Raw genomic sequence first — 27,398 nt, 5'->3', positions numbered from 1 at the left:
ACTTTCAGAGCATTTTTAGCGGCAATTAACGAGTTTTACACGAATTTTACGACATCCAGCGATAGGTGGCGTTTGAGTGCAGTCAATCTAAAATAGATCTTTCTTGGTTATGTTACCATTTGGTGTAAATATAGCAGCCGTTCGCGCGCACCGCACAACTGCGCGCGTGCGATACTATCCAGCCCAGTAAACAAGGTAACTATTACTATTTTACTATATTTTTACTACTACTAATAATCACTGGGAAATTTCATGCAAGTAACTGTAATTTTTTTGTTTAAATTTGGTGCGTAAATCGTTCATTAAGGCATTTTAATTCACTAGGTTAGTATGTCAAAAAAATATGCGAGATAATAATATAGTGTAATGCGTGCGGAGATCTTTAAATATTTGAATACGTTTCCTTCTAGAATTTAAGTGTTTTAGTTAATGGAATTTATTAGTTGAAGCTTATTAAAATATTCAATTCTTTTCGTGAATGTAATTCGAAACTTCTCCACACTTCGACACTTTAAAATCCGAAATAGTCAACAGTTTTACAGAATTTACGACTAAAATCTGTGTAAACATAAACCTGTTTTCTATTTCAAAACATAAAAGCAATCTTAGAGTAATAGAAAAAGGAAATTTTCTTACAAAATGCATGAATATGTTTGAAAATGTTGCCTTACATTTTCCAACGAGGTTTGGCTTCAGTTTTCATCTCAATAGAAGGTAAAACTACCTACAAATATGGGAACACTCACACGCGAACTATCGGGAAATATTCTAACAATATTGCCTGCAGTTTTCTGGATTTTTGTAGAAACTTTACGAAAATAAGCTCATATTCGATGCAGGGTTTATAAAGTGATCTGTATTGTGAAAGTTTTGTTAGAAGTCGGATCTAAACTTACTTATGCTGAACTAAACTAGACTCTTTACCAAACGAAATATACTGTTATATTCTTTAGGAGCAACAGCTCGGTATCATTGATATTTGGTATGAGCATTGACCATATCTTGACTAGTATAAAATAACATATTAGAGGAAATTCAAGCTATAATTTTAGAAGAGAAAATGAGCAATAAATATGAGACATAAGCCGATAGTCAATAGGAATAAATGTGTAGTTTTTTCAAAATCAAATCATTTTAAGATAATTTGTAGGTAGTTCTTTTCTTTTTACGTGTGTTAATTGTAAACAATCGAACCTATGTAATATCTAAATACAAATATTTCACATTAATCATATTGGTAAGATTATTATTCAAACTACTGTTGTAGAGATGGAAAGTTATGACACTGGAACCCTTCTAACAACTACAACAGATTTTTGGCCAAGTGCGAATGTTTTAACTATTGCAATTGCGATTTTTTTAAGATAATGAAATAAAAAACATTGTTCTACTTCATCTGGAAGTGCACGTATAAGGTCGGTTTTGCTTATTGTCAATAAGGATAACAGTTAACTTTCATGTTTAATGATATTCTGAATTGTGGCGGCTTAAACATCTTTGATACTTGGTTCAAATGTAGTAAAACTTTCTTATACCTGTATGACAAGATAATTATATGGATGTGAATAAAGCAATTGAAGGTTTGTCAGGATAGTATCAAGAGGCATTCTTTGGTCTCGCTTATGGAAAAATCTCGAGATTTGATGTATGTTTAAACAGCAATACCCCAACTGTGACACTCAATCGTCGAGCTATCTACAGAATGCTAGAATTTAATTAGTGGGACTGACTTGCCGACCGTCAACAGTGCTGGTAGATAGTGCCGTTCCTTTACAAATAACGATATATTTGTTACTTACTGCGAAGTTTGTAGCTCTGTATTAAATGTCTTACTACCCTTCCGATATAGAACTAATCTATACTAAAAATATGCAAATTTTTGGATTGATGTTTGTAACTCGATCGTGCCAAAAACACTGATCCATTGAATTTTATTAGACGGAATTTGATATACTTACAGATAATCTTTACTAGTTTTTAGGTTACTTATTGCCCCGGGAAATGTTTTTAGACAGACGAAATATTTCTTGCACCGCTTGTAGACAGCTTACACTACTAAGGTGTATGTAACACCTTCTTATTTGAAACCACTAAAAGGGTAAGATGTAATTTAAACTACAATGAAAGGATGATCTTTGTTGTTATTTCTTGAAAAAACTTAAAGGAAGATACCATCAAACGCGCTTTCGAATATTAAATAGGGAAAACAAATTCCATTTTTTTAAAGTCGGTTAATTACTACAATTTTATTTTTATATTATGTGTTTTGTATGAATACAAAGGCATTCTCTGTCTTTATGTTATGGCTAGTAGTCAAACTAAAGTGGTTCAAGCCGCCCGAAAGCCTTAGACGTGGCTTAACGACCGTTGTCGTAGTAGATAACAACCGGGACTTTTTACATACCCTCCGAAGCACGGAGACGCTCAAATACCACTATGCGTATACAAATATACGATACAAATGCATTGTATTTGTATTAGAGTGGAGTGAGTTAGAACTGTGACATTCTGTTGTGTGGAGCACAGCTAATATTAGCGTCAGGCAATTGTGTGTTTTTATTTGTCCCGATGTTCGCTTCCTGGCTGACTAATTGTTACTAATCATTCATATTATATGTGGACTAAACTGTAACTAGGTGATTTTAGTATATGACACTAAAAGGGGAGCTGAAAATCTGTATATTTGAGCCATTTAAGAAAGTCTGCAAATAAAATTACATTCGATTTATAGTTATGTATGTATTTATTCTTGCTTTGAAGAACTTTTTCCATAAATTTTTCAAGGGTGCATTTAGTGTTATATTTTGAAAATGCGAAAAGTAATTTTGATGACATTTATTAGTGGGAGTATAAGCATCTATTTAAACGGAAAGAGAGAGGTATCTATAGCAAATAGAAAATTGGAAGTTTATCTTTTATCATCAGGCAACTTTAATGGTAGAATTATTTTAAAGATTTTCTTCGAATCAAATAAGAATAAAATAAAACCTTCATATTCAATACCATTCAAAATATCCTTTATTTCGTAAACTTTGTACAAAGCCTTTTGAGATAGTGATATATTGAGAGTTTTTAAACCATGTGCAGTGACAAGTGCAACCATTAACACCTAGTATCGGTATCGCAGCATGTCTGAACTAGGTGCAGAGCGGCGGCGCAGCTCTAATCTCAGTTATACCCAATAGACATCGACACAATCTCGTTTTAATTGAATCGTAGCGCTTCTGACCGCTACCAACGGTTCTAGATTTAGAAAATGAAGTGAGTTGTCCTCGATAGCTAAGTTGAACCTAGAACAAATATAATTATTCATAAATACTTCTGTAGCGGATCGCTACATACAGCGACATCTACTGGGACCAGCGCACAACCTACCACCACCCGCAGTCTGACTGACGTCACAAGTCCTTAAACGCGCTATCGAAGTTTGCACTGCAATTGACTATGTATACAAGATCCCGACTACAACAGTCGGGCAGCCTAGGCCCACCAGGCACGATCACCTCGCCTGGTCGGAGGATCCTTTCTTTGTGTTGGGGTAACATGATCAACTCGTTCCTCCACACTTCTATAATTATCAGGAGGATTGATTTCTCTTGCAGTGTTATTAACACTCCTAAAAAAACACATGCACCGACTTGCAAACTTGTCAAACTCCTTCTAGCTATTTGCTACATAACGTCCTCCAGGCCGATCTTCATCCACGGCAGTCAGTTTGTTTGTATCTAGCCAATGGGTCTTAGGAGTTAAGTATGCAATCATTCTCCTGAGGGTCAAATCTATGATGTAGTGAAATCCCTATTTTAAAATGTACATGGAAACTACTTTTCCTACTACCTCGACTCAACCTACAGTATGAAAAGTGTCAAAATTTACCCTCAGGAGAATGATGACATACTTAACTCCATTGTGGTGAAAGTGTGGATCGGGTCCTTTCTGCTTAACTACTAATAACTACGTCCAGGTTATAGTGTCCAAGTGTGTGCACCACACACGTACCCTCTCTATTCCTTCACTCTCATTATCCGGTGGAACAAATGACGACAGGACTAGTGGAAAATCAGGCGCAGGACCGACGGTTTTACGTGCTCTCAGACGCATGAAGGTCCATATCTCCCTAACTCCGAAACATTTACTAAACATTACTAGAGAGAAACTTGGAAATACACTTTTGTATATAAATCCTCCCATTTGGCGCTGATTAGTATACATAAATAAAAAACATAGAACTGCCAGATCTACGAAAACTATTGTATATCACAATTAATCATGACTTAACACTTAAAAAGTATAGCGTGTGAATATTGAGCAGTCACTAAATGCACTTCTTTAAGACACAAGTCAAGAATAACTAAACAAATTGTTAAACTGCTCCAATAGATAAAGTAATTAATACATGTGAAAAGTTAAAATTGCATCGTACTTTATGGAAATTAAAGAGAGTGAAAATTTACTGAAAATGTCGAAAAACATACAGAACTGCCCTGGGATTGTGAGATACCATAGTTAGCATGGTCACATGGTTACAAAGGTCAACATTTACGTAAAGTGACCATATAAAATTCGTTCAATTTCGAGTTCCAATAGTATCGTTAAGAGGCCACTAATTAAAAATGTATCAAGTTACCGAAGCGAAGCGAACTTCTCTGTAATTGAGAGTAATAAGTTATTTTTGTTTATGCTCCACCCTTCCGACTGCAGAACTTCTTAACTACCATTATACGATGAGATTTTAAGCTTTTTATTGAAACAATTGTTCCGCGTTGTGATTTTTTATACGTTTTTATTGAAATACGAGTTGTTTTCAGGTAGAGTTACTTTTCAGTTGCTGTTTACAAACGTATTTAGATGATGATTAAGCATAGTGAGAAGAGCCTTTACTACTACTCTTCAGAGTACGTAAATATAGTTTCTGTGGCTAAAACTATATTAATTACATCCTTATTAAGCAAACAATGTCAAGGAAACTAATGATAATTGCTTATTTCTTCAACATAACAAAAATAACAATATTTTCAAAATAATTGGTAAATAAAAAAGTACTTACCGGACTCTACATACTTTAATACGTTACTTCAATATCAAAACCAGAAAATAACATACACATATTATCAACACCATATCAACAAGCAACTTTACAAAACGAAATATAAAATTTACATATTTATACTATACTAAAGTTATCCAATATTTACATTAAATAATCTGTTCTTTTATTAATCCAGGGGTACAAAATGCCGCGTATCTTCGAGGAAGCGGACGCGGCGTACGCGGCGACCTGCAGCGAAGTGACGCTGTGCTCCAACGCCAAGGGCTTCTTCAAGACCCTCGGCGATGAGCTGGTGGCACTGGCTGACACTGACGGCTGGCTGGACTCCTTCGAGAAGGTTGAAGATGGGAAGAAAGTTACGGCTGTCATGGAAAACAAAATGGTAAGATTTTTACCTCCTTTGCAGTTTGCGATTGCCGTTTCTCGCGATTTTTTCAGTAGTTTAGTCGTGATTGAGTAACAGACAGACAGACCGAGTTACTTTCGCATTTATAATATTAGTATTAATAGTATGGATGTTTGTCGTCTTTTGACTAGTTTCCTGATAAGAAATAGCATGGTTGAACATGTTGTCAAAACCACTCATTGTAATGAAAGTAAAACTAAACTGAAAAAAATACACATTGAACGAAATTCAGTACACCAACATGATACATAAAATTACGTTTATATTTGCATTCTGCGCGATTAAGACTTTCTACAACTGAATGATTACCAACGAAGCTGTACCTTCCCACATTGACTGAGCTACCTAATCGCTAAATTGGAAATATTTTTGAAAAGTGCATAACGCCATTAATTCAGTGCTACATTTCAGATTATATTAAAACAGTGACTCAATATTTGAGCGTAGAGCTATAACTTAATATTCTAGTTTTATGCAAGTCTATGTAAAAAAATATGCAAATCTAGTTCATTTTCGTTCTCGGACTCGTTAAGTTACGAGCAGCTACTGCATAACAAATTAATGCAAACTTTTTAGGGATATCATAACACCCAATGTAGAGTCAATTCAATTCAAGTCAAGATTTCAATCAATGTTGTACTGTTTAAGAAAAGGTAAAGCCTTTAATTAGTATCGAAATAAAGGACTTGTGGATAGTAATATTAACTACTCAATATTTTACGACAAAGTACACATTGAACAAAATTCTGAAACTTTGTGAAAAAAATAAAAGGGATATATGCATCAACAAATACTATTCGTCAAGAGCATAAATTTTAAAAGATTTTTGCCTAATCTTTGGATAATATTGCTGTATTATAACGCACATAATAATATACATATATTATAGAACATATTATCTGGGGGCACGGCAGTGCCCCCGCCAAGACGAGCCAATTATAGTTGTCGCCAAACAACTAGAACCGCTATCCCGCTATATAACAACAAGCGGTTTTTAGACCCGCTTGGAAATAATCACAAGGCGTGGCGGCGAAGAGCGATGCGCTTCGATAGTTAGTCCGATTGCTATAACACTCAACCTAGAGTCTTGCACTAGTTGCAGTCTACGTTAAATTTTCTGTCTTAAATCATCTGACGACAAATGTTTGTAAAAAATGCACCATGCGCATTAAATCATAATTTGATGAGTAGACAATTTATAATATGAAAAAATAATATGAGTAAAATTATTGTTAAAGTAGAGTTTTTAAACGAGACCGGATTGATAAGTAGGGTTGTTAAATTTAGCAAGGGTTTCATACACACTTGACACTACCCCTCTACAATAGAGTTTGGTCTCCGTCTACCACCAGATAGCGCTATAGAGCGACTCTACACCAAAATGTTATATTTGGATGATTTCTTGGTTTATTATCTTGTTAAAAAATTTAATTATAATATTTGAGACATCTTACTATATAATACTTGAATGGGACTCATTAATATCTTAAATTATGCTTGTAAAGTATCCCAAATACATATTATATGTTTAATATAAAGTAGAGACACAAAGTAAGAAGAGTAATCAAGGAAGTATTTTTTTGTAAATCATATTTAGTGAACATTAGCCAATAAAAGGCTATATCAACCTCATAAATAAAATAAAAGAGAACTGTTCAAAGTTGTCTCATAGCTCGATAGATGGCGTTGTACAATTTTCTGAATCGCGCTATTAAGATTCTCCGCGAGTGAATGACTACCGGCGGCGCCCTACCGACCCTCAGAGCTTGCACGAATATTTCTATGTGGGTAACTATTATATTCGTATACTTTTTGGAAAGTGCCTAAAGCGCCGTTATTGCGGGGCGGCACTTCATATAACATTAACACGACTCTATGTTTAAATGTAGAGTTATGAATATCAACTTCCAAGTTGATGATAGACATGTAGAATGTAACATTCTCTACACACATGTCACTTTACGTGCTAGAAATGTAAAGTTACATGTGCGTAGAGAATTGATTTTTCTAAGTCGATGATTTAAAAGTAGAGTCACTGCATTTACTTTACGTCAACAGACACGAGTAGAGGCATATTCTAGACACAATAAATTAGGTAATTAATTGCAGCAACTGCAATAAATTGTTACACGGTTATTCTAATTTAGGTATATTACTTTTAAAATATAATCCTTCGATTGCATAGCCATGTTTACAATTGAGAGCAATTTAAATAGTATTTATTTAAATTTCAAGAAAATGTCAACAGCGTATTTTTTTTTGATCTTATTTAAAACGGCTATAAATGTATATTAATTTAATAAAAATTTGAAGTCAGCAATTGAATCCCATACAAGCTATAGTTACTACTAACTATACTGTATCTTGTAAGTCACAAACAATTAGTTTAATAGGACTGTACCGCCTTTACCGAATGCTCCTCACGTAGGAAATAATGGCGTTCTGAGCTGGATGCAATAAATAGAAATAAATGTACTGTAGTGGAACTTTCTACAGTTTTCTTACATTGAATGTGGTAACTTTATACAATTGATTTACTACTGTTATAACTGTTGAGAAAACTACAAATGGCTGTGTTAAAATTTGAGGTTGTGCAAAATGTTTCTGTTAAAGAATTCTGAACTACAAAATAGTTACGTGTAGTACGTTTTACTATTTGGTCCAAGCTTTAATAAAAATAATGATGACAATAATATCTTCATCCTCTCTATAAAATTAACCTACTTGTGATAAAGTTTAACCCCGCAGATTTATTAGATTTTGACCGTTTTCTACAAGTGTTTGATAAACGATAAGGCGAATTATTTACTCTTAAATAATTAACTAAGTACTACCGTAACTGGGTGTTCTTTATAGGCAATCATCATAATCTTATAGTGCAGCAATTTAGTAGAGAACTTTGTGCAATTTTGCGAATGGCATGAACATCAGTGCCGACAGATATGCAGCTGACGGTGACTTGCTTCATACAGCTACTTTATTTACAAAACATATAAAATTACTAGCTTTTGCCCCCGACTTCATCCAAGTACTTTGTGACTTAGGACAGAATTTTTATGCAAACTTTCATACCCTACTTTATCCCTTTGGGAGTAGAATTGATCAAAATCGGATGCCTACGTCATAACATCTACCTGCAGACAAAATTTCAGCTCGATCCGTCCAGTAGTTGGGCTGTGCGTTGATAGATCACTATGTCAGTCAGTCACCTATGACTTGAAGTCAGTCACTTTTGAGTCTTGCATACCTAGTCTCTTCACTTAGTTACAGGACTAGTCACAAACATAATCTAAATCTATCATTAATATAAAAGTCTCGGTAATAACATAAAGGACGCCATGTTTCTTAGGAACAAATAGGCGCCAAGAAGCGAAGGTTAATAAATAAGAGACAACACAGCTTTTGTTGTCCAGATAATAGACACATATTAGACGACCTATTGTGCTGTAGGTCTAGACGTCACCTCCAACTGGACAATGGAATTAAAAGCTTATCACACTTGTTTATTATAACAAAGAATTTTCTAAGACGCTGATAGATTTGAGCATTAACGTGTAATTAAGGCAAATGCTTCAATTTTATTTTTTCTTTTTATAAACATCTTTATAACACAGTTATTTAGTTGAGTAGGATCGACAATGTTAGTGGTTAGTTCTTTAAATAACTGATCAAATAATAGTTATTATAGAAAGAAGGAACGTCGTGACTGGCTATTTATCGAAGAAACTACTGCTGGAACCTGTAGCTCAACCAAAAAAAAACAAATCAGCCTAGCTTTGATACAATCGGTTAGATACCTGTTACTAAGTTGCAGTATTTAAGGCAAGCAATATATGAGTTAAGAGAAATCGTGGCATTTAAAGTATTCAAATCTTTTAACCTGCATTTTGCCAGTTAGAAAAAAAGCATATTAAAATACTTAATTTTGAAGTATAAGCGGATGGAATGTTGGACGTTTTAAGCTGTTTGCTAATCAGTTCTCTAATATTAAAAGACAGCGAATGTTATACATTTTCTTACAGAATAACGTTCAAGTTACTAAACACCTTTAGTAAGTCCTCCTTCTAACTATTATGAGCTCATTGTACAAAGTGCATTAAGGTCAACTCCTACCATTGTTGTGTGAAGCTTTTATCGCTTAATAGTGGATATCTATAGGAATCTTGTATAGACATATTTGTCCTGCAACTACCGAGAAAAAAGTCGTAGTACTGGGTCATTTTTTTAATAGTAATAATGTCTATATCAACTTGCTGATAATAAATTAAAAGCATGGTAAATATAACCTTTTGCTGAAAAATTGCCCGTCCATTGATATGACAAATCAACATACTAAATTGACATACAAATGAATCTCTGCTTGGACGTGCTAAGAAATTGTGTGTCTACACTCTGAATATAGTAGTCAGTGCAAGGAAGCATCTCTTCCTCAACTTGTGGCTATCTTCAGGCACATAAAATTATTTGGCGCGGTTATATTACCGGACGTTCAACGTTTAATCGAACCCCTATTGTGTGAATACAGTCCCAAGGTCACTAGACTTTAAACGAGGGGGGCTGGCTGCAACCCTTTTCATGTATTTGCAATGCCAGACAGTTGTTTGTATGCTCTCGAACTGGCTGCTACTGATGTGATCTGGCTGTTATAATGTGTTTTCTGTTGTAAATTTTACTTATAGTGAAAAATGTGGCGTGAATGTTAATTTATGGCAAGAATGGATGTATGTATGTATGATTGTTATTCTCTCTCATGCAAAATCCACGGATTTAGTTTTATGTATACATAGATAGTTTTCAACCTGGAAAACCATGGTGCATAGTTTTTAACTTGATACGAGGAAAATCTTTTCACGTGGACGGTATGGCAATAAAAAGCAAGCCTAAAATAATTTTAATTGTGGAAATGGACTGTCATAGGAACTCTACGATGGAGAAAACCTTAAAATCGTGTAAGCCATTTGTCACTATACAAAAAATTACTGAATATTACAAAAACAGCTTATTTTGTGAATTTTATTTGTATTTTCAGTCATATAAAACGTGGTGTTACCTATTCAGACCCAAAAAAAGAACAATAGTTCATCTACGTGTTCTGCTCGCATTAAGCCGGTCCCTGGCTTTTAAGCCTTTGTACTTGACCTTATTCCGGCTTCAAATAACCCAGGCTTGCACTGTACCACCTACCAGCATCATCACAAAACAGGCCAACTACCAAACAGATAACAAACAATTTTAAACCGTATGTAATGTACGTAAGGTTGGATATCAAATGGTGTGTCTTCGGTGTAAAGGTTAAAGTGGATGTGTGGTACTGGTGGCAATGCATTTATCTTCAGACATATTGGACTATGAACGTACACTTGTGTAGAGCACAAAATTTATGTACTACAAAATGTTCATGAAATTCACGGTTTTTTCGCCATTTTTTCCAGTTTTTTGGCATAATTTCGTGTGACTTTGTTCCTTTTGCACAGCGTTTAGGTGTTCGTGTGAGGAAAATGTAATTTAGTACTTTTTGCACTTTTTTGATCTCTACGTTCGCTCGTTATAAATGGTAAGGTGCCTTTTGTATGACTGAACTAAAGATCTTAATGGAAATATAGCGTTTGTACTTTAAACTATGGTATGACTTCTTTCCTGGTTTAATTTCTGCATAAAGGGATACATTTTATTGTTATATTTTTTGACCTCAATAAGTTGTAAGTTCTTGTTACTGGGCCCAAAAAATACCATCATATTTCGAGCTCTGTATTCGGAGAACAGGAGCTCTTTAACAACTCATTTTGTTTTAATCCAAATTATTAACATCTGCTACGTCTTCTTAAGGCCTCTAACTAGGCGGTCGTGATCATTGTGAAACGACATACTGCAATGGATGACACAACCGCAGGATCGCAAAAAATGGCGTACGGAATGAGAGGCCTATACTCAACAGAGGGTACAAATGGAATGAATAGATAGATAATATTTTAACTACTTCTATTTCACTTCCTTAAACACACATTTTATAATCTTTAAACCACCGGTAATGATTACCATCATGTTATTCATACTTACTCTTGATCTTCAATCTGCTAACAATAAAACTCTTCAACTTTCCAGGTGATGGAAGCGCTCACCGAGGTGCTATCAAGAGTGCAGCCGCTCCACCGCGGCAAGGACGGCAGGGTGTCCCGGGAGCGACGGCTGGCGGCCCAGCAGGCGCTGGACGAGGGAGACCTGGACAAAGCACTGGCTTTAGCCAGTCAAGCTGTACTCAGAGCACCTGCTACCGGTAAGAAATACTATTTATACTCAGCTAAATGCCGAGTTTATTTTATTTTACTTTATTAGGGAAAACAAGAAATTGTGTATTGGGTCTTAGATCCGGTTGACATATTCCGTGACCATGGTGCTGGCAACTTCTCAGCTAAAGAATAAGCAATGCCATACAACGTGGTAACGCTGTCATCATTCTATTAATCCGGTAAATGGCAGTAGTGTCTCGCAAAACTCGAGTGCATTTCATGCACCTCTGTCTAGACCTTTAGTGGTGACAGGCGTGATATTATGTATTTATAAAAGTCCCTTACCCAGTAGTGGGACAGACAGGGGTAAATAACACATTTTTTTATGTCAATCTTACTAGTCATATTAAAATACATTCTTTAAGCCTGTGACTTACACAACTGTTATTCAATTCCATTTGCATCTCGTTTTCAATAAAACCTGCATTGTTTTCACACACATCTTTGCACGTTTGTAATGCAATAAGGTTGGCACCACAAACGTCTCCTTAGTGAAGCCGACGACTTGTTGAGGAACCACACAAAGCTGATTAAATTCTGCCTTGCACAGACCTCAGTGGTCTTATGTGTAATACGATGTGCCTTGAAGCTCCTTTTCATGGAGGAACCGACGCAAATCTGGACAACTAATAGACTATGTTTCCTCTTTAAATAAGTTGTGGAGCAACCTACCTATTCATTAGACGAAGAGTGTTTTATCCTATAATATCTGCAGTGTCAGGAATAACCGCAATTTCACAAATAAAGTTTATGCAAACGGAAAGACCCACTTACTTGATCATGTATACTTTTTCTTTATATTAAAACTATATAAAATTCATGTTTCAGAAAGTGACGACGCCATCTCCGAGGGCGGTATCTCCCTGGCTCTAGCGCTGTGGCTTCGATCAGAGATCCTCCTGCGGTGTGACCGACCTCGAGCGGCGCTAGAAGACCTCAAGCTGGCGCTGAAGGAACGGCTCCCGGCGAAGATGAGGTCACAATATTACTGGAGAATGGGACACTGTTATAGAGGTATATTACACAGGTTACTTAATTTAATACGACTTCTTCAGTGTACTGATAACAGAGTGATTTTAGTTGACACCTCCCACACAAGTGGTCAACGGTTCGTACCCGAGTCAACACCGCAATGACTTTTTGAAGTTATGTGTGTGCCTAAAATTTGTTTTAGGGCAGTGTCCCAAACCCGCACTAGGCCAGCGTGGTAGACTAAAGGTCTAACCCTCACTCGTTTGAAAGGAGACCCTTGCCCGATTCTCTACTACTATCGACTACTGACGTATGTTCGTATGAAAATCTCATCAGCGCCACTGACAGGCGTCGTAGGAAATGTTTTGGCAGTACATTCTAAATGTCAAACTTTCGATACTCGACAGTACCGACTGTAGGAAAATCGCGCTACAGTTTAACTGATGCAAGAGATAGACCGTTAATGCCCAGTTTGATGTTAGGTGCGGTCAATCCATTAGTGGAAAGCCGGTAAGACGTATTAAACAATATGTTTGTGCATTATAAAGCGAATCAATAATGATGAGTATCGTTAGTGCAGCCAATGTCAGTGTCATGGATAATAGCTAATGGTGTTTGAACAACTCCTTGGTTTCTGTTAAAAGGTTTTTAAGTACTAAGTAGACTAGTTATGAAGTGGACAAGGGTTTTTATAAAAAAAAAAAATATGTAAAGCCCTTCTCCCATTACGATACGCCCGCGCGACTCTAGTCTCGGAGACTAGTCGCCACGAAGTATCTCACATACATTTGTATGGAGACTACCAGTATCGTAATGTGAGAGTCTCCATACAAATGTATGTGAGATACTTCGTGGCGACTAGTCTCCGAGACTAGAGTCGCGCGGGCGTATCGTAATGGGAGAGGGGCTTAAGTGTCATTCGTCAACTGACACACGGTCATTTGATTCCAAACTAAACAGAGCTTGTACTATGATAAGTAAATAACTGATAAACATACTATACTTATATAAGTATGGAAGAAGCAAAGCCAGCCTAGTAGTCCATAGAAATGATTAAAAACGTCGGTCACCACGTTGTCATGTGCAAAAGTCGAAATCGCGGTGGATAAAATTTTATGTGCAGCATAGTGGCCCGAGTCCGAAACCTCCATGAGAAAAAAGCCTTGATTGTATGTATGTTATATTGTATTATTTAAAGAAAATTTTCGTATACTTCTCATATTTGCAAGCCATAGTATGCACCTAATATGTATGTGAATACACAATGCCTGTGTATATAATGATATAATGTTTAATTAGTCAGCACAGAATCCCCGGGGTTGTTTAAGCCTAATAATTGCATGCATGTTTGATGACCAAGCAGCATTCAACTTTGACCGATTACATGTATGCATGTAGAGATTATACTGACCAAATATTACATTAAATTATGTATGAAACACAGTATTTGATGAAATTATTTTTTCTTTACACATATTAAAGTCTATTAGGTACTTTTTAAATGTGCTCACCTAAAAGCTAACTATATAATTATATTTGTTTTTATTATTTGGTTGGTAAGTAATTGAACTCATGACAATAACGATGCAATTCAATTAGAAAAATCCTGGTGCGAAAAATCTCTATCAAGTTATACCTATACCCTTAGCTTTGCACATTTACTCGCATCTAAACTAGAACATACCTAGTCACCTTCCATCTCCGATATCTCTACCTTGTTTCATACTAACGCAATTTATAAGCCCATCTCTCCATTCACATTTGAATCCGACATTTAATTTCCTAATCGGTCCTTTGGCCGAGTTTGTTCTGATTATTTGCTTAAGGCTTTCACTTTGGCTTTATAAAGAGTGCCTTTGAGTTGAGAGACTCACGTGCAGGGAACTTTGGATGTCAAGGTGAGGAACTTGTTCATACGACACGATGTTTCAGTCGTGTGGTATAACAAAATATGTTCAGATGTGACCACGTGTCCTGGGATCGATTCTAGCATTAAATTAGACCTTGGAAGTCCGCTACATGAAGCGATAGCAGTAGTAGTACTATCACTATGAAATTCTATGAAATACCCTCCTTTGGGACACGTGTTGTCGAGCGGCAGGCAACACCGGCGCTCGATCGTGAATCAGTACGCCACTGATATCAGACCATACGACACGATTCACTCGTTCTAGTTTAAAAAAAATGCAACTACATGCCATCTGTTGCTGTGATTTGCAGTGTTCAAATTCGTGAATGCAGCGACATGAAGCAAAGGCGTGTCCCGACTTGTACCTTTAAATAATCATTTATACGTGGTTTCGAAACTATAGGTTATTCAAATAGTTTAACTTGTCAATTTTGTTGCAAAACCTACGAAGGAAACGATGAAAACTCATAGAACACCAAAAGCAGTTTGCTTATGATAGTAACTAGACGTGATTGGCTTTTTACTATGGGGTAGCCCTGTATAAGCTCCGCAGTAAACCACCGCAATTAAAACGATGTAGCCGGAGAACGGCGTCACACTTTCTTGTATCAAATATCGGAAACTCTAAACAAGTTTTAAGTCAATGATTGCTGATGTATATCGAATTACTCAGGGCTACAGCTCTCTGTCCTCTACTGAAAGGAATATAAAAGGCTTCGAATGAAAGACGTTAGAATATCTGCTGTACTATCATAATATTAGGTAATATATTTATGTCCCTGGCTGGACAAGAGTCCCCTCTCGGATTGAGAAAGAAGTACAATAATGATATCAATAAACTAGGCTAGTTTGTAAGTCACAAATCATATTTTTCTACCCACATTGGCCCACACAGGTCATACCGGTGATGTCCTGCAAAAGGTCAGGTGATCGTGATGATAAGACGTATGAATGCAAATAAAGCAAGGAAAGCTTTCTCTTCTTAATATTATACAGGATTATTTGTAAAACATCAAAATCCTTGCAGGATTAAATAGCTTGCATCTTAAGTAATTTCATGAATTCTGTGATATTATTTTCGTACAAAAGAAAATAGTGCGGGGTTTTGAATATCATGCACCCACCAACCTTAGACTCAAATATCACTCTCTACACATTAGCCTATGGACTAACAACACTAAAAGCCTTTATAGTCCAATTGCAACAACTAATATAACAAAGAAAATAATTCTAATTTTACACCACCTACAAGCAAAAGATGTGTCTAAACAATCGTATGATCAAAGGCATAATTTAGTAACAAACCCGCAGGCTCATGCCGCGATACAAACAGTCACGTTTAGAACAACTCACATCTGATGCAATAATCACAGTGTGCATTAAGCCTTTGATAACATACAATGGGACTTATATAAACATTGTAAGGCTGTATTCAATATTACCACCTAAGAAAAATAAAAAGAAAGGTACTATCACTATTGTACAATTCGCTGTCATTTTAATTCGCCCGCCGCGTCTGTCTGTCTGCTATTACAGTATTTCACTGATTTTCATACTGTTTTCACCGATTGATATACATTATTCCGGGTGAACACGAGAAGGGCTGCTTGTTTTATTGTCATAAATGAAAAGTTTGACAAACATTGACCAAACTTGGATGTCAGAATCAACGTATGGTTGATATCGGCCACACTAAATTCACGTTGCAACTACATCGCGACTACAACACAACCACAACGCAACTCTATCGCGACCACAATGCAACTACTAACGACATCGCCAATTAGCGGTCAATCATTTCAAAACATTTTGTAGTTTCGACAACGCAACTGCAAGAAGAACTTCGCTACGATGTAGTAGTAATTCGTGTGAATAAAGCCTAATTGTAAACCTATTTCGGTTAAGCTAGGATTGTCTGTGACATAGGAATAATTTGAAACGGATTAGCGAATGCAATTATTGTTGTAATTTCCAATTTAAATTGCAAATTACTACAAAGCTGATACAATAATATTTGTTATTATACTAGAATTGGTTTTCACAAATTAGTTTCTATTCAAATTACTTGCTGAGAATAACATATTGTGTCGCCGAGCCTTGTAGATCGTAACGTTTTAGGTATATACTTTAGGACAATAAAATACTGAGCCTCAACTATGATAAAATGTTGTTACACACATAACATGTGTAACAGGGTCATGAGGTCAAGGGCGTTACTAGAATCCCAGCAACTTTATTTCGGTGCACATAAACCTCATGTGCGCACACGCCACGGCTTTTAAAGGGTCGCTGCAACGAACCTCTGCCACTTATTAGGCGCCTTTGCACTCACAATCTATAGCCCGTTCTTAGGAGCACACAGGATTATGTACGGGAAAGACGGCGCACACTTCGCTCTCGATTTTCTTCGCGAGCTTGACATATGGGCGCAACGCGCGCTCTTTCATTTTTCCTTGCACACTCTTTCTACGGACGCTCTTTCAGGCGCGATAGTTATATCATGCGTGATAGAGTGTGTGTGTAAAGGCGGTCGTTTACTTTCAAGATATTTACTTGCCGCAATCCACTTTATTAGTATATTACTTTTATAATTCTTAGGTGCAGGTGAAGCGACTCGCGCGAAGGTGTCATACGAGCTGGCCGGCAGACTGCTCGGTAACGATGAGGCGGCGAAGGCACAGCTCTCCCAAGATATAGAAGGCTTGGACTATGCAGCTAAACCCAAACAGACTCAGGACAAGCCTGGTAAGATTTATCAGAAGAATTACAGTCCCTTCACTTTGGACTCTGCTTTCCTAGACTATCATGTCAAAAAGACGTGATTTTATGAAATTAAGGTTAAGCTTTAATTAAATATAGTGAAATCTTAAAGCACTCGGCTATCACTGCTTCTACTTAGGCCTAAACCCCCCTCGTTTAAGAGGAGGAGACCCTTGCCCTGCAGCGGGATAGTAATGGGATAAAAAAGTGAAATCTTATACCATTTATTATTACCAGACAATTATGAGTGTGCATAGCTAAAACAATTCATTCTAAAGATTGTTTTTTGAAAGATTCGGAAATAGGATCTCCAATAGATACTTCAGTCGTGGCCACATTTACCCCAACGCCATCAGTTTAGGTCATTCATTAAAATTATTTTATATAAAATTCTTATTACTTTTACTAAACAGTACACGGATCTTCACACAAAATAACATAAAGAAACTCTTCTACGTTATAAACAAGCGCACCGAGCTTTTCCAACATTGCAGAATAATATCAAGACACAAAGCCTCTTGTTTATAACACAACAGTCGTTACAATTTGCACATATCCTATCTCAAACATGACACAAACTGTGAACTTTTGTTTCAAAGCGCTGCACTGCCACGGCTCTTTACGTGTCGAATGACAAAGCTAAGCCTGTTGTTTTGCTAACACATGGCACTGCACGAAACAACTGGCAAAACTGAATAAATTTGATGCAGAAATATAATATGAAGTGAAGTTTTCAAATTGAAAGACGCAGTGCATTTTAATATCCGAAGGCTGTTGATATGTAATTGCTTTTTACTTTTGCAAAATTTTCATCGTGTTTAGGACACGTTAGTAACTAACTATTGTAGTGTCTATAACAGTACAATAAGGTGAATATGCAGGTGATCAATCAAAATGTCTATCGTATCAAAGCAGTCTCTACCAAAATTAGAGAGGGTCTGAATTTATTTTTTACACAAACAATGTAATTAATATATGTATGTACATCATTATCAGCCTAGCGTTTCTTCCAACTGTGTAGGAGTCGGCTTTTAGGCTCACTGAATGCCACTTAATATCACTATTTTACATGGAACGACTGCTTATCCGACCTCCACAACCCGGTTACCTGGGTTAAAACACAATACCCTTCGATAAGACGTCTAATTGTCAGGTTTTCAAGCTCCCGACTACTGGTTACGATTGACAACCGACAATGACAAAAAGATTGATACGAGTATATTAATATGTTATGTAATATAATTAATATACGAATATAAAATTTTCAGGTATATCACTAACGGGAGGCGCTAAGCAGAACATGCCGTCTCTGTCCAAATTACTGAAAATTACTGAAGAAGAACATAAGGTAACATGTCCTTTCGGATTTATTTGCAATCGCTTATCAAACCATGATCTTGTATAAAACCCATGTTTTGTCCGACCTCACAATTGTTCATAATATGACCAATTCTGGAAAGCATTGGTAAGTTATACGATTTGTTGAAATACCATTGTGTGCAAAACCATTCGATCATTGTGGGAAACGCCCAATGTTAAATTAATAAAGGTTTTATAATGGTATAGAAAATTGTCAAGATTACATTTTATACTTACACTAGCTGACCCGCGCAGCTCCGCTCACGCTTTCTTCTATAGCTGACCCGGCAGACTTCGTACTGCCTCATCGATAAATAAAAGACCTAATCTTTTGTATAAAATGATTTTAAAACAAACAAATCGAATCTGTATTTAATAAAAAAAGTATTTATTGAATAAAGCATGAAGTTTTATTATTATTTTCAATACATCATGTTGCTTACTTAGAAAACAGAGTTTTCCTGAAATACTGGCTATTTATAAGGTTTAAATTTGATATTCACAGACACACACTGTTAAAATACAGTCTGTTTACTAATTCAAAGCTTTCTCATACACTATATTTTTTGTTTTGTTTTGTGGTGCGTAAATAAACGTTGGAATCATCGGTATCCGCGGGATCAAGACATCCTCTCCTTTGTATTTTCCTTTTATGATTGCCGCCTCAATGACGTCATTCATCAGTCTTTTCACAGCCAGTCTTGTTCTATTGCATAGTCGAGGTTGATTATTGTTACGCAGCATGATGACAACTGATTCTACTTTTAACTGCAAATCGTGAGGTGGTAATCCAGGCAATTCTAGTGAATTTAAGAACTCAGTGGGATAGTTGATTACGTCATCCTGGTTCATTACGGTGTCGACTGATTTGAAGGAAACCAACTGTCCTGGAAGAAAATTCTGAATGGTTGCATTAAGATCCTCGACATCATTATTTTTCGCTGCTAATATTGCTCGTTCAGCCAGCCAATTATGGTTATTGAACTTTTGCGCTATATCTGGGAAAACTCGCTGAATAAGCTCCACTTTTGAGTCTGTGATGTGACAGAAATCTGTAGGTAATGTGATGAATCCGGTCGAGGTGTCCACTGCAACTTTATTATTTCCAATGTCTAACAACTGCTTCGCAAACACATTTGCAGTTTCATCTTGTTGCAAAAATACTCGCATGTTAGTTGTTAAGTGGAGTGTCTTTATGTACTGCCACAAATTTGATGATTTTAGGCATGCATTTAGTACATCTCAGCAACAGTTGATCGGGGAATAACTGGAAGAGTCTGACGAAAATCACCTGACAACAGAATCATGGCCCCACCGAAAATATTTTGGTTGTCACGAAGATCTTTCAACGTTCTGTCCAGTGCCTCCAGTGACCTCTTATGGGCCATTGTGCATTCATCCCATAAAATCAATTTGCATACCTGTAGGATCTTGGCCATTGCGCTATTTTTGGCGATGTTGCAAATTGGTGTTTCGGTGATTTGCATGTTTAGTGGTAATTTCAAGGCAGAATGTGCAGTTCGCTCGCCTTCTAGCAGAGTTGCAGCTATTCCAGATGAAGCCAACGCTAGAGCAACATCATTTCGCGATCTGATCCTCGCCAAAAGCAATTAAAATTAAAACGTTTTTCTGGTTCCTCCGGATGCATCAAGGAGATAAATTCCACCAGATCCACTGTTCACAGCTTCTATCAAAGTGTCGTACGCAATTCTTTGTTGTTGATTTAATTGTGGAACAGTTGTACGAACTGTTTCGGCCAATGCTTCAATGTCGTACTGATGTTCTCTTTGCAACTGGTGGTTTAATGCATCGTGCATATGACGATTGGGTGCTGTCATTCCCAAACACGACAATACTTTATTTGCCATCAATAAACACATATCTTCTATCATGATCAATGTGTCATTGTAAATTTCTTCATTCATTTGTAGTGTAGGATTCAAAGTTTGACGCCGCACACGATGCAAAACATCCTCAGACATGTCATCTCTATACTTAACCCACAAATCTTTTGGATTCGAGGGGAAACATGTCGATATGATAATCGCAAACAACGTACGAATTTGATGCGGCGACGAAGATATTACGGAATCCTTGAGCGTATCATCCCAGTGCGAATCGTTCTCAAGTAAATGTAATAGTTGACATGCCTCACGGTAAGTCGCACACAGCTGTCCATCAACTGTTCTCAGTTGTTTAAACGATGTCGGACCACGAACATTCACCAACAACAACCGCAAATAATAACATTCATCGTTATTTGGATGTACTGTGTAGATGCGACCCAGAGCATCTGAAGCAAATGCATTTGGATGTCCTTCAACTGGTGTTCCTTGTTTTCGACGCTGAAACGATTTCGATGACGCGTTCCATGTGTAATAGCGTAGCATGTCAGCATACAGCAAAGTGCGAGCAAAATCATCAGTTTGACAGACTGTGAAGAAACTTGTTAATGTTGTCGACGGTGGATGTGCCGCTCTGTCCGCCGCGTTAGATTCATTAAAATAAACTCGTTGACCATTTTCTAAATGGACTGCCAAATGGACTACTGTAGGTTGTCTTTCATGGATCGCAAATGGACGACCTAAGTCAGGTCGTCTTCTCCTCGGCATCGTAAATTGTAATTAATCAAATTGAGAAAAATTCCTGCTCATTTAGCAGTAAAGTGTCACTATCACAAAAAAGAGCACATTACTTGGAATGTCACTATCACAAAGGATCACCAAAGTAAAGAAAGTTCTAGCGCACGTAGCCACAAAGATAGAAATAATATTGTAATAATTCTTAAAACTTCATGCTTTATTCAATAAATGCATTTTTTGACATGTTGTTCTATTTTAAAAATATCTAGATATTTGTTTTTTTTTTCTTTTTTTATGTACTATGTATTTTGTGACTGAGTTTTAGCGAGACTAACGAACAGCAATTCATTTTATATAATATATAGATAACGAAGTCGCGTTATGGCATATCCACCATTAAAACAGTTGCCATGACAACGGAATTTTGTTAATTCAATGTCATTATAAAATTGATTATTCGCGACTTCGTTCGCCACCTGATTACTACTTTTTACCCCGGGAAATGCCTCATTTTCCCGGGGTAAAAAGTAGCCTATGTCCATCTCCTGGCTCTAAGCTACCTCCCTACCAATTTTCAGCCAAATCTGTTCTGCCGTTCTTGAGTTATAAGTGGTGTAACTAACACGACTTTCTTTTATATATATAGATAATTATATCAAATGATTACCTGTTCTGAACGTAAATCAAAAGCTTTTCATTGACGGAACGCCGTAGGCCACAAAACGCAACCACTTAAAATTGTACAAAGAAAGGTTTAAACCATAATCATCCTATACTTCAACTGTTGTGAGTCCCTGCATCCTCAAGGCCATGCCTGCTCCTCCTTCAGGGTCGGTTCGCGGTGGCCAACGCGCCGATCAGAACCGGTGATGTGTTGCTAGTGGACGCGCCCTACGCCGCCTGCCTGCTCGGAGACTATTACGGTAGTCACTGCTTGCATTGCTTTAAGAGGTAAGGGGTGCATTTTGGTTGCTAAGGCAACTCTTCTCAAGAATTTTAGGTAACTATTAGAGCAATATAAGCAACTTAATTATGGTAACATAAAAATAAGGTTCAATGTTGTCGGGTCGTAAGTTCGTCACTTAGAATCTGAATTAGGGAAAAAAAGGGCGCGGACGCAGACGCAGTCTTTTATAATCTTTGACTACACAATTTAAATGAAATTATGGATGAGCATACACGAAGATACACTTAAGTACAGTTTATCAAATGTCAAAGATAAAAACCTAGTAAATTTTACTGCAATTAAGGAATTAAGGAATATCATGTTAGCAGGGTTCCGCTTCACGAGGTCGTGCTGATCTCGAGCTGTGCTCGTCAGACATGAAAGCTCGAAAGATTTGTAAACGCTACAGATAGCTTTAATCCCATACTTTAATACTAGATTAAGCACCACCCTCAACAATAACTTTAAGACATACATTAAGACCTAGTATAGTCAACCGCTTACCTCGTGTATGGTTAGTTATTAGATGTAGTATGCTCCAATATTTTCAGGTTAGAAGACTGCGAAGATGAGGCACCAGTGTGGTGTCCTAAATGTTCAGGAGTAGCGTTCTGTTCTATCAAGTGCAGAGATGCCGCAGTTACCACTTACCACGCGTTCGAATGCCCCTTCCTTGATCTTTTTACAGGTAAAGTTCCTAACAAGTAGGTTGTGATAAAAACGTTGCATATTTTTATTAGTGATTTTGCTAGACACTGTTATAAATTCTGCCTGTGACCAATTCTTAATCAAACTATATCAGCTACCATACTCTATATCTCGCTTAGAATACGAAAAGAAGTCCTAATTTTGATCATAATTCTTTATCTTTACCTAAAACCTAGTTTGTCAGCCATGTCAAAATTATTTGCTTCTTCCAGGCTCCGGTATGTCAGTTCTAAGTCACATAGCATTACGCATGGTGACACAAGCAGGGCTCGACACCAGCCTCTCCATCCACACCAAACACATGAGCAACGAGCTCAAGACCGTCGAGGGAGCAGTCCTCAACGACATCGAGGGCGTCGCCAAGAAATCCAAGATAAAAAGCAGAAAAGAAAGACTAAACAGATCGAAGAAAGGCATCAAGAGTTTCACAGAAAAGAACTTCAAAGAAGACGAAGAAGAAGGCAAGGTAGAAGATAAAATGACTTTTGAAGAGAAATTGGAGTTAAAAGCGGCACAGATATATTCTTTGTGCACTCATTCAGAACAGAGGAAAGGTGATGATTATTTGAAAAGGATCGTGATGGCTATGTTTTTGACGGAGTGTCTCAAAAAGGGAGGGTTCTTCAAGAAGTGCACGCAGGAGAATTTAGAAAAAGGTGAGTAGTTAGTATTTACTTATTTTTTTGTCGAGGTTTCTATATCGTGAGAGTCTGCATGACAGTTGTTTTGTAGATTTGTCCGTACTTTCTGTGATAAAACCTGAATCGGGGTGTTGGATTTTAAAAATATAATCGAACCATGAGTGGGACATCGTTTGTGGCGTAAAGGTAGCCACGTGACTACCACTGCGTTGGAGATTGCAAATGCAATTCTCACATAGCCCAGACTTTTGTGCGATCTAGTTGTGCTTTGCTAAACCAGATCTCAAAGTTCAGGCTGCTGTTTATGTATATGTCTTTTTAAGTAAGTAGATAAATTAAAATAGCTACACGAAAATATGTTTCCTTCCAGCCCAACAGTCAATCACAGAGCTGATAGTCCGCAACCTGCAGCTGCTGCAGTTCAACGCGCACGAGATCTACGAGACGGTGCGCGGCCAGCACATGTTCGCCGGCTCCAAGCCCGCCTACGTCGCTGTGGGCATCTACCCGGTGGGGGCACTGTTCAATCATGAGTGCTATCCTGCTGTGTCCAGGTAAGAGATATCGGGAGAGAAGGATATGCCACTGATGTCTTCGCTGATTATAATTTCCTTTAAGGGCGAGAAATAAAGAGAAATACACATTCTTCTTGCTATTTTCACTCGGTAACTAGGACAATATCCATAAACCAGCCGTTACATGGCGTAATTTTCTCCATCCGGGAAACAAATTTTGAGCTCCAGATCAATAAGAATTTTTAGGATGCGCAGCCGACGACGTTAACATGGCATCTTAAAAAAGCCGCGAGGCTGATGATTCAATAGCGAAACAGTCCATTACAGCCGCTATTTCCTTAATGTTATTATTGTGATAAGAATCATCAGAATATCCCTTTCCATTCAGATATTTCGAAGGTCGCAACATAGTACTCCGCGCGACCCGCCCCCTGCACCCCGGGGAGGTGGTCTCCGAGAACTACGGGCCGCACTTCATGATGCGCGGCGCGAGGGAACGCCAGAGGGCGCTGGCGTGCCGCTACTGGTTCAAGTGCGAGTGCGTCGCCTGCAAGGAAGACTGGCCCACGCTTAAGATGATGTCGGGAGACACGCCGCCGCTTATTAGGTAAATATATGACAGGTGATATGATGAAATAGTAGTTTGGGAAATTTTACAAAATTGTATATAAATTAATTGATATACCTGCAGTCAATTTGGGGATTGATAAGAGTTTATTTTAGTTTTGCAAACTTTTATCAATTGTGTTGGTTTCATGTAAAAAAATAATCGAAACTAGTTCTTATTCCCACTGTCAATGTTACCCAAATGATTCAAAATTACCCAGGTTGACTGTAATGCTGGCATTTTAAGAGATGAATCCGAAATTAAGACGGCTCATACAATATTTATAAAACCATGTACGGTAACTCATTGCTTACGCAAGTCAACGGACTTTCCTGCTAACAACACTCAAAACGACTATTTTTGGATGACACACGTATTTGTTAATTAGCATCCAGACCACACTCACTATTACTTTCTTCCTCTCAAACCCTCCTCTTAGTAAAGTTATATTTTTCTTTGTTTGTAAATAAATAGCGATACAAATGCCTTATACTTGCAGGTGTCCCAACATAGCATGTTCAGGCAAGTTCCGCGCGAACCTGCAGTGTCTGCCGAGCCGCTGCTCCAAGTGCTCCACCTCCATCAACCGCGAGCTCGTCAAGATTCACATGGAGACCATCAACAGATGTGTTAAACAATATCAGGTACATAGGTACACTAGTTTCATTTGTTCAAATATGCACGCTGCATGCTGAGAGCCAGGCGTAGTGCAAAACTCGGTGACACGGCGACTTTTCGCATCTAAAGCAACACACTAAAGGCTATTCGAAGCTATGAATGTATTAGAAAATTAAATGATTATGATGACTCATTGTAAGTTTAAAGCCAAACATAGTAATACAACCTTACATGCCTGAGAGTTCTTTGACTCAGTTCTTTAGGGAAATACTCTTGGCTAGTTATGTAGGTATACGCCTAGATGAAAAGTGCAGAAATGACGCGGTCTGTGCAAATAAGTTTTTTTTATGTAGGCTTTTTCAAGTTTTCTCGTGTCCCAATATAAAATTAAAATTTTTCTCAGCACTGAATAGATGGCGTTGTGTATTTTTTCTGAATCGCGAGATTCAAATCGCTATGGTTTTGTTACGAGTGCGAGTATATAAGCCGTGGATATTATATCGCACGTCAGTCTTCACACACTTTCAAGAACTGTTTTGATTTTTGGAAAACCGGCGAGTTTAACACCTCCTGGTTAATAATACATTTACACGGGAGAGGGAACAAAACTTCATTGATTCAGCTAGGTTTTCGATCACGAATGACGAGAGCGACAAATATTTACGAGTTTAATAAGGCCTCACACTTATTGCGACAGTTGCATTACTTACTACTAGAAATACGAAAGGTATTGATTAGCGTTACTTGCTGAAAATATTCAAGATCGTTATTGTCTAATTCAGACATCTTTCATACATAAAATCACGCCTTCTTCCCATAAGGGTAGGCAAAGACCAGAGAACGCCACTTGGTTACGATTCTTACAAACTTCCCTTGCTTCATTCAATTTCACACCCATACATCAATCTTGTCATGCAGCCGATTACGAGAACTTGGCACCTAACCTTAAACTTTTGTAAGACGTCACCGATATGATCCATGTATGTCTTCTGGAGCATCCCTTGTCGGCGCTTCCAGAACTATTTTAGTGTGGAACTAAACAACAATCCTTATCACATTATAGGAAGGTGCCAAACTAATGGATGAAGAGAACAGCCTGGAAGCCACGACCACGATGTGCGAGGCTATAGACCTGTACCACGAGATCGCGCGGCCTCCGCACCGCGACACCCACCTCGCTCAAGAAGCACTACGGTCGTGCTTCGCCGTCAACGGAAACGTGCACGTGGTACGAGGAGACACGGCCAAAGAGAAAGAGGCGATAAAAGAATGACAGACTGTTGATTTAAGTTGTTACGTGCGAAACAAAGTCATAGGTTAAGGGTAACAAAATTAAAAAATTACTAGTTGAATAAAACAGCCGTTCTTTTTGGTAGAAGTCACAGATTATGGATATAAAGTGACAGGATTTTTAAAATACATTTGTATGCAAAATTTCATTCTCACGTCATGGAGAAATGGTGAAACTGGCCTTTCTTGTCGTACAGTAAAATATCTCCTAATTGTAATAGTTAGGAGTTAAGGACCCTATCTCACCAAGACGTTGTGGCGACGTCGCCAAATATGTAGGCATTGTGACGACTGATTACTTTTGGTTGCCAAATGCAGTAGCTAATGGATATGATTTGTTACCGAAATACTAGAATACATCAATTAGAGTAAGATCCCAGAGCTGCCAGACCTACGTCATTTTAGCAAAGCTGAAATTTTGAGGATTGTTAGTATAAAGGGTCTGTTAAGAGGTATGCACATCCACTACCTTGAAAGCGGGGCCGTTTCTGAGGTAGCGCGGAGTGAAGGTGCGTAAAAAACGACCCAACCTACGTTATAGTAGCAAAGTTGGTTTTCAGATATGTTATTAATGATATTATGTAGAATTAAAATTGACTATTGCCAGACCGTTTCCCGGGGCCATTACTTCTGCCAGACGCCTTAAATGTTGTTAAAAAATGAGGTCAACTACGTCATAGTAGCAAGCCTAAATTTTATATATGTTATTAAAGGTACAATTTCAAGACCCCCTGTATGCGGACAGACC

The 27,398-nt window shown here is 37.5% G+C and overlaps 1 protein-coding gene across 1 annotated transcript; it reads left to right on the top strand.

The window, feature by feature from the left end:
* The first annotated feature begins 108 nt into the window (after nt 1-108).
* Smyd4-2 (SET and MYND domain containing, class 4, member 2) lies at nt 109-27,314 on the top strand. Its single transcript, XM_076135013.1, has 13 exons — nt 109-195; nt 5,226-5,432; nt 11,559-11,730; nt 12,572-12,757; nt 17,223-17,369; nt 18,653-18,732; nt 22,155-22,276; nt 22,823-22,959; nt 23,192-23,635; nt 23,991-24,174; nt 24,524-24,742; nt 25,242-25,386; nt 26,424-27,314. The coding sequence occupies exons 2-13, from the start codon at nt 5,235-5,237 to the stop codon at nt 26,631-26,633; spliced, it is 2,244 nt and encodes a 747-aa protein (XP_075991128.1). The 5' UTR covers nt 109-195; nt 5,226-5,234; the 3' UTR covers nt 26,634-27,314.
* The last annotated feature ends 84 nt before the right edge of the window (nt 27,315-27,398 follow it).

The sequence above is a fragment of the Anticarsia gemmatalis genome, chromosome Z, assembly GCF_050436995.1.
Source record: "Anticarsia gemmatalis isolate Benzon Research Colony breed Stoneville strain chromosome Z, ilAntGemm2 primary, whole genome shotgun sequence".
Taxonomy (NCBI): Eukaryota; Metazoa; Arthropoda; class Insecta; order Lepidoptera; family Erebidae; genus Anticarsia; species Anticarsia gemmatalis.
Note: the sequence above shows the minus strand (reverse complement) of the source record. Positions and strands in the feature narration are given on the sequence as shown.

Excerpts from the sequence above, each read along its gene's own strand:
- Smyd4-2 (XM_076135013.1), top strand. The coding sequence starts at position 5,235 with ATGCCGCGTATCTTCGAGGAAGCGGACGCGGCGTACGCGGCGACCTGC. Across the intron at positions 18,733-22,154 it reads TTACTGAAGAAGAACATAAG|GGTCGGTTCGCGGTGGCCAA; the intron begins GTAACATGTCCT and ends CTCCTCCTTCAG. Across the intron at positions 24,743-25,241 it reads GACACGCCGCCGCTTATTAG|GTGTCCCAACATAGCATGTT; the intron begins GTAAATATATGA and ends TTATACTTGCAG.